Here is a 15531-nt window from a genome sequence, read left to right as displayed (position 1 = left end):
CTGGACAGCATGTGTGTGCGATGTATATATCGCAGGCATACAACATGGCATATAAAGCGTTTTTAAAAAAACAACAGAATAAAACATATTTCATTGAGCCAATTTTTTTTATATAGTCCAAAACCAGTGCTCGCAGCTTCTAGAAAACATGCATGAGAATAATATAGACACTATCTCTCTGGAAATCTCGACACAGGATGTCCCCTTAATAATCAGCAAGTTTTCCCTCATGGTCAGGAAGTCAGTATCTATGACGGAGTGTAATGCAATCATTTCAATGTATGTTCATACAGATTTCTCTTTCATATCGTACTGTACCAAGACGTGAGGCTTGGCAAACACCGAAACCTTTACTCTCCATAACCAGCTGAAGTGACCCGAGAACACCCCCACCCCCCCCCCCCCCCCCGCTCAGACGGACCTGCGAGACATTGGCTGTTCCTTGTATTAAACATTAAACTATACTGGTAACAGGATACGTCCATCCAAAGTGATTATCTACTCAGGTTACACCGGCCCCTTTTCCCAGAAGAAAAAAACGTGAGAGAATTAAACTAAATGGGTCAGACGTGCTGTGCAAAGAAATCTGGATGCCGTCTGCTTGAGATCAGTGTCTGTAAAGCCGGCTACTCTGTACGACAGTTTCATTATCTGCCTGAACACCAGTGCTCCATATTGAACAGGACAGGACAAGACAGGACTTTATTGATCCCACACTCAGGGGATCTTACTTGTTACAACCGGGGCTGCAAAATTCTAGGATTTTTCACATTAATCCCCATATATTCACATTAAATCCTATGGAAAGTTTTCAACTTTCCCCATCATAACTTCCCATAAAATGGAAAAGGTTTCTGGTTGGACATATCAATTTAGGGAAAATCGTGCAATTACCAACAGAACAGGGTTCACTGCTGCGGCAGGCCTATCAAACCGATTTAAATATGGATCACTTTAGAGAGAGAAGAATGCAAACTACAAAAGTATGCTTTACCTAGTGATGGGAGAAACGAGTGTTGGAAACTAACACTAATTGGAGTTACTGCATGCTGTCCGCAACTGCCTGGGGTAAGTCGATCGGATCTAATGAAATAACAACAGGAAATTGATTAAAACGTCCCCGATTGACAGCAGCCTTAAATCCCAGCTACAGTGAGTATACAAGTCCCAGATGCCTTCAGTACATCTTTTTTGCGGAGTTAGAAGTACAAACTGCGTTTTAAATAATCTGAAAGCTGGACGTTAAGATATGGGGGGGGGGTTGTACACTGAGGTTTCGCTGAAATCAGGGGTTAAGGCAGTGCAAGGCTGCCTCCCTCGCTAGCTTATCTTTGCCACTTGTTTTAAATGTTTAATAGCTGCCCTACATTTTTCCTTTTAAAAGCCACGCAGCAGTTTTATTCACATTTTCAGAGCCCGGTTCACAGAAATGCATGATAGCTGAAACAGACTAATTATAACTTCAGTCATCCGTGATCCAGTTTCACAATGAAAAGAAAGTAACCTGCCATTACGTTTCTGAACATTTGCTGGTTAGCTTTGTGCACTTTCCAAACGGTTAACGTCATGTGGGGTAGATAGACAAAACCCGATTTCCGAATAAATACCCGCGATTAAGCCCCATACAGAAATTGGCTATCACTGTCACGGCGATTTCACGCTATACTGGCACTCTCGACCGAAGCCCAACTCATCCAAAAATAAACAAATAAAATCCATCATGCTGTCATTTTGTGTGACCACCGTGACATAGCCGGACCGCAATCAAGCCGTGTTTTCCTCTCATTATTTCCCTCCTTCCTTAGCAACGTAAAATTTAATAAAACTTATTGCATGAATACAATCATTTTCCTGACATCACCTTATACCTGCTTGATGTACGAATATTACTCCACATTTGCCTGCAGATCTCTAAACACCGAAGATGGTATTCCTTCCTTTACAATCGAAGTGTTTCCAAACCCTTTCACCAGACCCCCCAGTAATCAAAACTAGCCAATACAACCCCCAGGACCCCCATAAATTGGTGGAGACCTCAACCATCCCAATCCTCAACCCAAAGTTATGCCCTTGATGCAAATCAAAACACTGCCTAGGCTTATAGTGCACCCCGGAGATTTAAGCACTACCACGTGTAGGCTAAATTAGTAAGATTATAGTGAAGTGAGAACAAAGTGAGGCAGCAATTGTCTGTATAATCTCCACGCTACCCGTCTTAAAGATCAAAGGCAGAGAAGTAGGTCGCAGGTATAAAACTGTATCATGATGCTGCCTAATAATACATTCGAATGAGTAATGACTATGAAACACTTCAAAATGGTAATCGAATAAGAACGGGACAACTTTTGGTCGCGTTAATTTTGTACATCTCCGTTCCGGTCTTCATTATTATTCTTGCATCTAATTCTTGAACACTTATTCCATTAAGTTCCCTCGGCAGGCCCAGAAGGAAACTTTTCTAAGCGCTGAACGTGTCGATATATGGCACAACCTCGTAGGGCGACGTGAATGAACATCGACTTTTTCCATGAAGTTGCAGGACTGGGTAACGATCGCAAGCACGAAGGCAAACGACCAGTGTCAGGACTGTCGACAAACTCGTTATTTCACATTATGACACCTGGCAGTTCGTAAGCTTGACACTTTGCATCATCAGCAAGAGGAAGCAGGTGTCAAAATAAAAAACTATGGACAATAAAGGGCAGGGTATAATCATCATTATATTCATTAACAACAACAATAATAACAATAATAATAATACGTATTTTGGAGTAGTCGCATTTTAAAGTTCTATACCAATCATAACATCATCCCATAGACTGCTAGAATTAGCTATTTTAAGAACATTGGTTGAGTTGCGATAGATTTACCGATAAAATGACATTAACAGTAGCCTACATCTGAACAATGATAACAATTTTATGGGGGGAAACTGTTTAAATCGATTTAACATTCGCCCTGAACTTACCCACCTCTCATCGGATTCAGAATCCACGGGATCCCCCCCCGCTAAGGTGGTATGACTGCTCTGTGCCTCAGCAAAACCCAAAAAACACTGGGAATATGCTATATATCTGGACAGTAAACGTATGTTCAAAATGGCAGTTTACAAAGCGATGGCATATAATGTGATCGCAGCCGGTTCGTCCACATGGCGCCCGCATATACCACAGACCGAAATAAGACGTGTCTGGAAGCTGAAAGCGATGCTTTCGCTCAATGACAGCCTTAGAAAAATGACGCGCTGAGATGCAGCGAAAAGGGTACTGGCCCCCTAAATTTCACCTGTCTTAGGTCGCTACCGCATGAAAGTCGGACTGCATTTTGATGCATCTCTGCCAAAATCCAACCTACACGGTGACCTATTTAAACAGGTGCATCCACACAAGTACAATCAAAAATAAGGAAACCAAAATGACGCTCCGCGAAAATCCCCCTCGACCTGTCCGCAAGCCCCACTAATAACACACACAGAGCCCCTTTTCAGGCTTTCCGTCTCGGCTATCTCAAACCAAACCTGGATTTCTCCATACGTGATTTAATATCTGCGCTATCCAATCGCGATCTCACAACTTTCCAGGTGCCTGTAATCTGTATTCATCATGGTCGCATCTCCAAGCACCGAACCAGCAGCAGACGCCAAAAACGTGTTGATTTCCATGAGTCACCCGGTGCTGCCTTACCTTCAACAGCCATTATGCTAGTCATCTTCTAATGCGCTCATTATTCGGGCGGCTGTGGATTCGGCGTTACATTCAAAGCTTTGTACATTATTATTTAAGCAGCATTTTCCCTTCCTGCTGCAGACCAGCGCTGACAAAATCAAGCGAGCCGCAGAAAGCCGAGTGGTTTCGTGTTCAAAGGATTATGGGGACTGTAGTTAGAATAACCGGTTTGGGGGACCGGGGAGGGTAGTCTGCTTAAATGCTCTGCTCCAGTTCGCTGTCTGACATGTACAAGAAATGTCCAAATTAAAGATGAAGCCTAGTCGTCACAGTACTACACATCACCAGCCAATCTGAGTAATTTGCATATATATATATATATATATATATATACACTAGGCATTTTATATGCCAGTGATTTTTCAAGATTGGGAATTGTATTCCCAAGGCATCCTTTGCTGACTGGAAGGAATCTTCTGCTGATTGAAAGAAAACAGTGAAAATTATACAAACGTCGTGTGAGTGATGGTCCAGCATTTATTCACATTGGTTAATTTTGACTAGTGAACCCTGTTTAATGCCCCTCCGCACAAAATACCAAAACCTTTGTTTACTTTGACGTGCATTTGTTTTATAGTCCTTTACATATTTCTCGAACTGGTTTGTCATATGTCACTTACATTTAAGTAGGCCTACTTAAAACATGTAGCACCTCATTAATTGATAAACTGTGCTACAATAATGGAAGTATGGTCAGATCGCTCTCAACAGACCTGTATAGGTACGCTGTGAATAATTAATCGTATGTGAAGGTTTGAACACTTAGTCAGCTCTGTTCCTGCGGACTTTACATAGCGACCATGATGTCGAGTTTCATCGAGGTATGACTAACGCCATCCCAGATAGCACACATGTGCTGAAATGACATGGATTCCAATATTGAAAATCTGACCAAAAATCAATTTAGTTTCAACGTTGCTAATTTAACACTGACTAATTCAACGCAATTAACTATAATTCAACGTTGAAACAATAACACACAAGGACACTGGAATTTGTTTTAGGGGCATTAAATCCCCCAGAAATAAATGTAAACTAATTAGTTTCAAAAGTGTGTCCTCATTAGTTTTCATTAAAATTAGACCCCTAATAAAGGTTTAGCTCGCCTTTCCGTACATCTCCCGTGACGCTACTGACTTCGCCATGCAGGTATGAACAAACCGCAAAACAGCACGTACTTCATATTTTGATGAATAGGCTGGCAGCTGAAAGTATGCGGAAGACTGCAGTGAGTTTCACGTTGCTCCGATTAATTGACGGCCGTCATTACGTGACACCTAGACGTCTAATTGAAAGAGACGGCAAATATTTTTTCTCATTCAGAGGGTTGCCAGAACTGAACAATAAATCACCACATAAGTTCTGGGTGAACCGTGTCACTTCGGCATATTTATAAACAAATGGAAATTGATTTTTCAAACTGAATTATAAGATACTAGTATACATTGGAAACACTGCCTTGTAATATCTCCGTGATTGTGGTATCGGTTCCATCACATTTTCTGCATGTTTCTAGATGAATTCTTCCCTCAGACCAAAGATATGCAGTTTAGATTCACTGGTGACCATTATGGGTCGACATGATGGTGGTTAGCACTGGCTCCATATGTGTGGAGTTTACATGTTCTCCTTGTGGGGTTTCCGCTGGTTACTGGTTTTCCATCCAAAAACATGCTCAAGTTAATTGCAGCGGCCAAACTGCCCATAGGTGTGGGTGTGTTAGAGAATGGTGTGTGAGTGTGCCCTGTGTGGGGTTGGCACCCCATCCTGGGTTGTTCCCTGCCTTGTGCCCTGTGATGGGTTGGCACTCCATCCTGGGTTGTTCCCTGCCTTGTGCCCTGTGATGGGTTGGCACCCCATCCTGGGTTGTTCCCTGCCTTGTGCCCTGTGATGGGTTGGCACTCCATCCTGGGTTGTTCCCTGCCTTGTGCCCTGTGAGGGGTTGGCATAGGCCCAGACCCCCACTGAGATAGGACAAGTGGTTTCAGAAAATGGATGGGAGGTGCCCATAGTGTGTTGAGCGTGTACCTTGGATCCTGCTGTGTACTTCAAGGGATGAACTCCAGACTGCCTGTGGTTCTGTGTTGGATAAACAGTGTTGAATATGGATGCTTTGTAGTTCACATTGTATGTATGGAAAATGAAGAAGCAGCTGTGTGCTTTTCTTGGGGGGGGGGGGGAGGTGTGACTGTGAAGGATGTAAATTTATTCCTTGAAGGTTGATGGTTCCAGTCCCTTGAGACACTCTTCTGTCACACCCCTAAGCAAAGGTACTTAGCCCAAATTTTAGGAAAAGATCCAGCATAGTGTTTGAGTAAAGGACTGAAAAAATGCAAGTGCGTCATACAAAATGTCCACCAATTAATTAAATGCATTCACTGAGGTTTCATTTATGAAGGTCCCGTTTGTACAGTTGAAGTCTACATTCTTTTTTGTTAAGATTTACTCATACAAGTGACATCCGGTTTAAGAATATCAAGCTAATATATAAAATACTGAAGCAGGAGAACAGGATTAAAGTCAATGTGTTTTTAGGGACCCAAAAACTGTTTATGTGGGGGGCATAAGTTTTTGTGAAATGATTTTCGACCCAGTAGATAGACCTGTGTTGCGGGTGGGGTGGAGAAAAAATTAGCGTTAAGGATCATAAATGAAAAAATGGCGACACTTCACTTGACAGGGCACGTAATAACAAATCATGAATAAATATAGCGGGTACTTGAAAAATGCGTAACAAATCATTACTGATGAACAAACATAATATCAGTATTTCACTTCTGTTATTCATTACTTGTTCCTTCAATAGTTCCTTCAGTACTTCCTTCAATAGTTCACAAAGGTTTACAGAATTTACAGATGCAGTAACAAATATAGTAACTAGGCAACACAAAGCAGGCGGCACGATTCATTGATGATGAATTAACATGACACCAGTCTGTAACTAAAACTTAGTTTGTGGTTAATTAATACATAAGTAATAGCATAATACTATATTGTTTGTGCCCCGTCAAGTGGAGTGTTAACGAAAAAATGATACTGGCAAAATAAAAATTGTGTGTCTGTTAGGCGTGATCTCAATTAATCTGGTGATGTGTATATATTGAAATGGGCGAAACGTGTGACGATATGTAGAGAATGCACTCCTGTTGTTTTACTGTGGAATGTGAAACGCTTGTTTATAATTCCTCCCAGTTCCTTCAACGGGTTAACGATACCTTTTCATTCTCGGGAAAGGATTGCCTTTCAGGATTATTATGTGTAATTTCCCAAAAGCGTCAGGCACACGGTAGAGGGGTTTTCCAAACATAACACAAAGTATACGCGTGTGTGCGTCATTGAAGAAAATGAAGCTGAAAACAGGAAGTGAATTTAACGCATCACCATGGCTTAAACTATTACTAGTAGGTGCAGATGGCTTTTAACCCTGGAGCTGAGAATGACGTCGAAGAACGGCAACAAGAAAGTTATTACAGTCATGTGTCCATGCATCTATTTCATGTTTCCATCCACATACCCACGACTCATCACACACTACGGACAATCGGTTTCTTCGCTTAACTGGATAACACACATGGAATGGAAAAATAGCAACATCCAAGCCTTACAACCTCACTGAGGATGAATTCCTGTAAACTTTTAAAAACTGTCAATTTCTATATTTAAGTGGATTTTATTAAAAGAGAGTCTATCGCACTGGATATGTTATGGAGCTTAAAGAAAGGCCAGCCAGCCACAAAGGACAGCCTGTACACCGTCTCCCACACCACCGACCAGCGGAGATGTCAGCATTGCTGATCTGTCTATTTGCAAGGTGCAGCTTGCGTAGAACAGACGCGCACGTGGAATTGGCTGATAGTAATAGAGCGCCATCTGCTGGGAGAAAGTTAAAAAGCAGAAATTCTGTTAAAAAGTTCTTTTCAATACTACTAATTCCAGTCTCCAGTGATTAATAAATGATAACATAATTTAATGATAAAATCAAAAGACCTACATTGCAAGCTAAATATTATAAGGCACTTGTGTCTTGTCTCGGCAATTTAGAGACACTAAACAGGCAAACGGCATGTCACTTATTGCACGAGATCGAGAGATCAAACTCCAGCCACACGTAGCGATATTTAAATATCCTAGCGAATTCTATGTAAAATACGGTAGTTCTAATAATAATATGCATTTTCTTAAGCAGAATTTCTCATTTTTTACAGCTAATTCCCGGAAGTGGAAATGCAATGTGTGATTAGTTGCTTTTGCACGTGGTTTACGTGACAAGCCTGACAGTTTTTTAACTGGATTCAAACAGCAAGTTGCAGCAGCCCCTATAGGTTCAGATCAAACAGCAGAGCTGCAGGTATTTTAATCTGTCATTTCCCTCGTGACTGAGATCTTGCCTCCCAGCTACGTTGCCAAATCACACCATCACCCGTCTCAGTACCTAATGTTTTATTATACCAAAACAAAATGCTTTACAAACTCCAGTGTCCCATTTTTCACAATGAAAAGTTTATGATGTTATAAAACCAGGAATATAAATTCAAAACATAATGAGGAAAAAAAAAAATCAACTTTAAACACAACTTTGAACTGTTTGTTTCCCAAAACGTTGAGATAAAAGCTATAACTGAATAAATAATATATTTCTTGAGCCTCTGTAGTGCATCCTTTATCCAGAGTGACTACATCTGACGTTTCTACCTGTCTATGTAGTTTAATTTTAAATCTGGAAAAATAGTCATATTCATCACACAGAAGTTTCTTAGCTGTGTTCTGTTAGCTCCATGGCACCTGCCAAAACATCAGTCTTAATAAAATATGTGCTGCAGGAAGAGACAGCTGCTGTCTTGCTTCATCCAGGTATGTTTTGGTTCGAAGCTTTTTTGCCATCAAACAAGGAGTGTGATAACGACGTGGTCGTCCTGGCCTTGCCACAGCATCTCGCCCTGGAAGGCCACCTTGCCGTGTTTCCTGGCCCTCATCAGGATGCCCACCACCTTGTCTGAGATGCGTACGTATCTGTCAAACAGCTCGCCGAACGTGACTCGGATCCGGCCGTCGGCACCCGGCTCGGTCATGGTGCGGATGATGAAGCACATGTCGTCGATCTCGCGGTGGATGTGGGCCTCGGCTCGCTTGGCCCTCTCCGCTGTCTTGCTGCCCTCCTTGGGCCTCCCGTAGCCCTCCTGGCCCTTGTGCAGGCGTGTGGACATAGACAGCTCGTAGTCAAACTCGTCGCTGAACGGGTTCAGCTTTTGGTTGATCTCGTGCTGCGAGGCCCAGTTCTGCCACTTGTTCGCCAGGTTCCCGACGGGACTGTACTTCTTCGACACCGAACTCAGTCTTTTAGTCTCGTCCACATCTCTGTTTACCCTACAAAAGTGGCACCCAGACACAGGCACAATGAGACAAATAAAGAGACAAATATAGAGTAGCATTCTAATTCTAGAATGCATCAGCATCTTTGTACAATCACACCATAGTGAAACTTACACTGTAGATGAAGGCCTTTTTATCCTAACCCACGATTCAGGCGTGTCTATTGCCTCCATTTTGTCTTTGCTTATTGGGGAGTCTTGGGTGCTGCCTGCCTGTATGGGTTTGCCGGGCGTGATGCCACCTTCCAGACTTCTCTTGTCCACCTCTGAGAAGCTACTGTCCTTCGTGTCCATGCTGCAGGCCCCATCACCCTCTAGGCTGTTGGCCTCCTTCTGCCGTCGCTCCTTCTCCACCTGCTTCCATCCTTTGGTGAGCACCGACACTACGTTGGCACATTTCCGTCGGCGTGTGGGCGAGCCCCTGGCCTTTAGCATCCTGTCGACGTCCTCCGTGGCCTCTTTGCCGTAACGCTCGGCGAGCAGCCCGATGCCCGCACCTTTCTCCTGCACGCTGCTCGTCACCGACTTTGCCACCTGCTTGGTCTTGATCTTGGAGGCTGCTGGGATGTTGCTGTTGACCTCCTCCAGGGGCTGTAGGGACACCAAGGTATATCCTGCTGTGCTGGGGGGAGCCGAGGTTGGACGAGTCTGCTTTTTGGAGGAGTCTCTCCTTGAGTTCTGCTTCCATTCATCCTGCTTGCCCGAGGAGGGACTCCAGCCCGAGGGCTCGCTGGCTTGCTTCTCCTCATTGTCTGTCACCCACTGCTGCCAGCTTTTTGCCAGGCTGCATACTGTGCTCAGAACCCGCACTTTCTTGATGTTCTTGTTGGCTGAAGGCTTCTGATTGGTCGCATCTGGATCGAGGACCTTCTCTGACATTTCTGCATATGTATACGTACGTCTTGCTATTCGCTGTTGCGCTCCACCCTGCAGCTCCTTTTTTGCTGAACTCTTACAGGCCGTTTTCTCTTCCGCAACCTATCCTGCCATTGCCCGGCCGCCGTGTGCCGCAAGCCTCCGCAAGTGAATGACGGTGGAAAGTATTCGGATCGCGTCCACCTCCCTCCGTCGATCGCCTTTCTCTGACACTTGCTCCCACCATTCCCCTAAGGCTCGGATTTCATCACAGATCATGCGTCTCAAAAATGGTAAACAGGGCTACACGTTAAGGGCTTCTTAAATCTCTCAGAGGCCATAAACGTTAGAATCAACTGTCGGGATTAATTAAAGGAGCGGATGGCTGCGATTGAAGGATATCGTCCCAGATCTTGGCTTGCCAGTCCCAGTCCACATGCATCGCAGCAAGATTTATTCAGAAGTGTAATATGACACCTTGTGACACATGACTAGTTAAAAAAAAACATATATAATTGTAATAATGTGTAGGTCGTAAACTGAGTTTGTTAAGCTCATAGCTGTGTTGATCCTCCCAGTGAATACATTCAGTGTGATCCATCTTGTACTGAACTGCTGAACCTACATGACTGCACCAGTATGGACGGTTTGCCATGTCTTCCCCGAGCTCGGCTCGTCTGTGCATCTGCAGCTAAAGTTGGGGTTACGACTCGGTGAGCAGTGATCTGTATCTGGCTTCCAAACCCAGATCGCCCCCGTCACGCTATTTTAGGATTTAGCATAGTGCACATAGCATTCTTGTAATACGTTCTCCTGCACTATATTGGTTTATAAAACTGTAAAAATATTTCTTTAGCAAATTTTAGAACTGGTTGTATATAGATAATGTCAGATACCTCTGCTTAATCACTTTTGTATGTGGTATTTGCATGCATATAAAATATTCAGGCATAGAGTTTATGCACTTGCTCCTCTGCCAGCATCAGGCTTCCTCCTACAGTCATGCAGTCAAGCTAATCCCTAAGCTTCCCGCAGTGTGCGATGCAGTACGGCCGCGTGCGCATATGTGTGCACGTATTGAATATGAGATGTTATATTCCCCATTTGTGTGGATAAGGTATATTCCGAAGAAAGGGGTGTGGTTTCTGTTTGAAGTCGAGGGCAGCGTTGCAGAAACCGCAGGTCCCACTGACCTGTTTCGGAGAAAGGAGTCACATGATCCAGAGGGGAATGTTGCACTCTGCAACTCGGTAAAAATTTGATACCTGGAAAGGTTGCCTTGCCCTCACCTCCAAAAGTCAGCCGTAGGATTCCTGCATAAAGCATTTTACAGGCACTTCGCAGTGACAGTTATACGTTTATATATTTAAAGAGCTTTTAAACTGTCATTCAAATAGTTTTTTTAAAAATTTTATGCAGCAGCACGTATTCTTCAGGGGAGTGGCTGTGTGTATACTGGAAGCAGCGACTTCTGTTATTTTAAGCGTCTGGAGGGTGCAGAAACAGATGGGAAAGAGACAGCTGTTGGCGGTCTGTCATGCGTAATGGAAGGCAGGCACTGGGCATGCTCAGAGATTCAGCTCTCTGGGGTCCTAGTCTGACTCAACGGTGTGTGATCACAGTGACTGGCAGGCTCCCGCGGGTCTAGTCCCTGATCGATGTGTCTGGGATTTAAAAGCTCACATTACATGACAATGAACAAATAAATGCTAGCATAACAAAATAAGACAGGACCAATGCATGACTTTATACACTTTAACAGAAACATAAATGCAAAGATTGTACCCCACTGATAAATAACATCCATCCATCCATCCGTCCATCCATCCATCCATCCATCCATCCATCCATCCATCCCTGCTAATCCTGTACAGTGTTGCGGGTCATAACGCTTTTTTTACTTATGAAAAGCCCCAAATCATCCATCCATCCATCCATTTTCCAAACCGCTTATCCTATTGGGTCGCGGGGGGTCCGGAGCCTAGCCCCAAATCATGCATTATTATTTTGAATTTAAGGCATAGACCGCACTTAATAGTGCAAGTGCTGCAAAAAAACAAAAAACAAAACACTTTATACAAGACACAATTCAAATTTTCTTGGCCAGAAGGGAAAGGCGGTTAATCAATGGACACACGCTGTCATTCCCAGTCATACGGTACATTTAATAGTAGCCCGGAATAAGGGCTGAGTGCTTCCACTGGTGAATGACAGAAAGCAGGCAGGAAGGATGAACAGTTTTGCAACGTCTCTTTGGTTTCATAGTAACAACGGACACAACAGAATGATGCGTCACTTTCTTGACTATACCTTGTAGTAGTAGACTCAGGTCTCGTTGGTCGGTGTTGCTTCCGTCCAGCAGGGGGAGCCATTTCCTAGGTACAGACAAGCCTGTAGCCCAGAAGCGTTGCCCGGGTGCCGTTCCCATTCTGAGGATGGCTGTAATGATTCCTACTCGGTAAAGGTCCTTAGAAGGACAGACCTGCGGGATATAGAGCAGAGTAAACCGGGAAAAAAGAAAAAAAAACATCATTTGATATTAACATTTGCATTTTCTGTGCCCAAAACCAGGTGCATTGATAAACTAAACTGCCTACTGTTAGATATTAAACATAATTCACAAGTAGCATAATACTACAGTCTATGTTTTTAAATACGTATTTTGTATTTTGCCATTTATTCACTATTTAAGTCTTTAAAGTAGCCCAGCTATCATTTAGCCTACAAAAGAAGAACCCAAGACGTAGGTGCAGTTCCACTCATCTGACTCCTATTTCTTGCTTTTTAATTTCTTGCAGTGCCTGACTTATCTTCCCTGGCCACTGGCTTTTAGCCTCCTGGCCTTATTGCAGCAAATGCACGACGTTTTTGTTTGTACCGCGATGCTGTTCTTCATCAAGGATTATAGAGGAAGAGAGGTTCCTGTCTTCATTTTCATTTCTTTTATTGTGGGTAAATTGGCCTTGGGCCTCACTTAGTTTGGTTAGTTTGTTGTTTTGGTCTAGTTCATTCCCAAAGTGAGTTTCGTGTTTTACATGCAAAGTTTGTAAATAAAACAACATTTTTTTTTGCAACTGGTTTCCATGTATTTTTGTTGTCATCCACTGCACCCAAACTGCATCACTGCTTAGCTGCAGACTGGAGAGCAGCACCACAGTGGCGGGATCCAGTGACAGAGTCAGATGGAGGATTCCAGACCTCCAGAACCTTGCGATACAGCCTGAAAGAAGAGGATAGAAACTCCAAAGGGAGATGGATGATGTCCGGCCCTGGGGTCACACACAAATTCTGAAAGGGGGGGGGGGCACCCATGGTTTAATCTTTTATCTCCCAGAAATAAATCTGTAGCTTTCACTTAGCAAACATCTATAGAGTCGGCACAAGAAATAATGTACATCTTCCAGGATGTGGAGGAAATACACAGTGGATGACTCTAAAACAGCTACTTTTGATGGGTTGCGCAAATTATAACTCCTGTGACTAAGACAGGCCAAAAGCCATGCAAGACATCACCAGCAAAGCGGTGGAAATGGCTGCATCAGTGAGCATGACCACGGCTGACCCAACAGGCGTCAGGGACTGGGGAGAATTCCTGTACTGTTGACCTCATCTGGCCGAAACCACGAAATCATAGCTGTACAGTGTCATGAAAATGCATGTGGCTCCATCATCTGTTTCATCATTTGTTTCAGATCTTCACAAAAAATCTAATATTAGATATGGGTCCTGAGTGATCTTTTATTTATTTTTTCCCATCTTTGGCTTTTCCCAGCCTTGCATACTCGGCTTCCAGGATAGTCTCCGGACCCCCGTTACCCTGCAAAGGACAAGCAGGCACAAAAGATGGATGGACTTTTTCCATTTTGTAAATAAATGAAGTTACCCAACACCCACTGCCAGTTACCCAGCACTCATTGCCAGTTCCCCAGCACTCATTGCCAGTTACCCAACACCCACTGCCAGTTACCCAGCATTTATTGCCAGTTACCCAACACTCATTGCCAGTTACCCAGCACTCATTGCCAGTTACCCAACACCCACTGCCAGTTACCCAGCATTTACTGCCAGTTACCCAACACTCATTGCCAGTTACCCAGCATTCATGGCCAGTTACCCAACACTCATTGTCAGTTACCCAGCACTTATTGCCAGTTACCCAGCACCCACTGCCAGTTACCCAGCACTCATTGTCAGTTACACAACACCCACTGCCAGTTACCCAACACTCACTGCCAATTGTGGCCTAATTTTAGCAGCACTGTAGCATTCTAGACCGCTGTAGCGCAGTCATTCACATTCCCATCACTAGGGGCAACTCAGAGTTGCTAACTGACCTGGGGTGAGTTTATCGAAGCCTTCTTAACGCTACGTTGTTAGTAAGTTTTATATTTTAACATAGAATTTATGAACGACGTAGCGTTAAGAAGGTTTCGAGAAACCGCCCCCTGAATATTAGTCGTTGGGGGTTCGGAGGGTAGCGAGGTGGTTTGCATGTGTCCTCAGGCTCCACAGCCAAGAAACATGGCTTGTGGGAAGGTATCTGTGCCCTGTGATGGCTTGGCACCCCATCCTGGGCTATTCACTGCCTAGGGTCCAGACCTCGCAACTCTGCATAGGACAATCAGGTATAAAAAAATGTATAGATGGATGAATGGACAGGTGGGTTAGTCTTTGGATTACAGTTTTTCTCCATTGCTAAAACACTAAACCCTGTTGTCTGAACCAACTTATTGAATCAGTCACTCTTTTGGCAAAACCATAAGCACTGGCCACCTGTTTAGACACATCTTGTCAACACATTGTCATTGTGATGCACCTGTGTTGCATAATGGTGAGCACAGATGGCAAAAGTCAAACACAATTAAAGCTCAGGTGTCACTGGTTGAACACAACAACTCAAAATATATCACACTTGTGGCTAATGATGTGAGGGTATATATAAGCCAGAGCACTGGTTTGTGAGGCACTACAATGGATAGAAATCTAAGAAGAGGAGTTCGTGTGAGAGGAGGCCGAGCAGGTCAAGGTGGTCGAGGTGGTCAGCGAGGACAAAGAACAGTAATATCTGATGAAATCAGAGCTACTGTGATTGACCATGTTCTTGTCCATGGTATGACAATGAAGGAGGCCGGACTAAGGGTACAACCAAACATAAGTAGATTCACTGTGTCCACCATAATCCGAAGATTTAGAGAAGAGAACAGGTAGTTACTTTTTTTGACAGTATAACATGCGCCAGTGTACTGTAGTATTGCAATGGAGGGTTAGTCTGACTGTTTGTAGGCCTATTCCATGTATGTATTTTTGTAAGTGCATGTTCTCTTTTTGTAAAATTGAACGACTGCCACATGGGGGTGGTAGGACATCTATGTTCTCCCCACACCAAGAGACCCTAATTGTCGACATGGTCCGTGAGAACAACACCATTAAACTGTGTGAAATTCAGCTGAGGATCATTGAGGACCATGTGCATTTTGAGGGTATCGACAGTATCAGCCTCTCTATTGTTGACCGTGTCCTCAAGCGCAACAGACTGCGCATGAAACAGCTGTACAGAGTGCCCTTTGAACGCAACTCTGATA

The 15531-nt window shown here is 43.7% G+C and overlaps 2 protein-coding genes across 4 annotated transcripts in view; both read right to left on the bottom strand.

Moving 5' to 3' along the window:
- Positions 1–3879, bottom strand: part of samd12 (sterile alpha motif domain containing 12) — a 74576-nt gene extending 70697 nt beyond the window's left edge. Inside the window, exon 1 of one of the 2 annotated variants that reach the window (XM_048993644.1) lies at positions 3684–3879. In XM_048993644.1, coding sequence (XP_048849601.1) covers positions 3684–3708 — 25 coding nt within the window. In that variant the 5' untranslated portion in view covers positions 3709–3879. Of the gene's footprint in view, positions 1–2972; positions 3664–3683 lie in introns of those variants that run through there. The other variant, XM_048993646.1, reaches the window with a different exon arrangement.
- Positions 3880–7723: 3844 nt separating this feature from the next.
- abrab (actin binding Rho activating protein b) lies at positions 7724–11297 on the bottom strand. Of its 2 annotated transcripts, XM_048993637.1 has the most exons (3): positions 11239–11274; positions 9210–11142; positions 7724–9089 (listed from the first exon to the last, which is right to left on the bottom strand). In XM_048993637.1, exons 2-3 carry the CDS (start codon positions 9971–9973, stop codon positions 8606–8608), a joined length of 1248 nt encoding a protein of 415 aa, XP_048849594.1. In that variant the 5' UTR covers positions 9974–11142; positions 11239–11274; the 3' UTR covers positions 7724–8605. The 2 variants fall into 2 exon arrangements, with proteins under 2 accessions (XP_048849594.1, XP_048849593.1); XM_048993636.1 differs by having other exon boundaries at positions 9210–11297.
- Positions 11298–15531: the final 4234 nt, after the last annotated feature.

Source organism: Brienomyrus brachyistius, chromosome 23, assembly GCF_023856365.1.
Source record: "Brienomyrus brachyistius isolate T26 chromosome 23, BBRACH_0.4, whole genome shotgun sequence".
Classification (NCBI taxonomy): Eukaryota; Metazoa; Chordata; class Actinopteri; order Osteoglossiformes; family Mormyridae; genus Brienomyrus; species Brienomyrus brachyistius.
The sequence above is the reverse complement of the archived record's forward strand: the minus strand, read 5'-3'. Positions and strand labels throughout refer to the sequence as shown.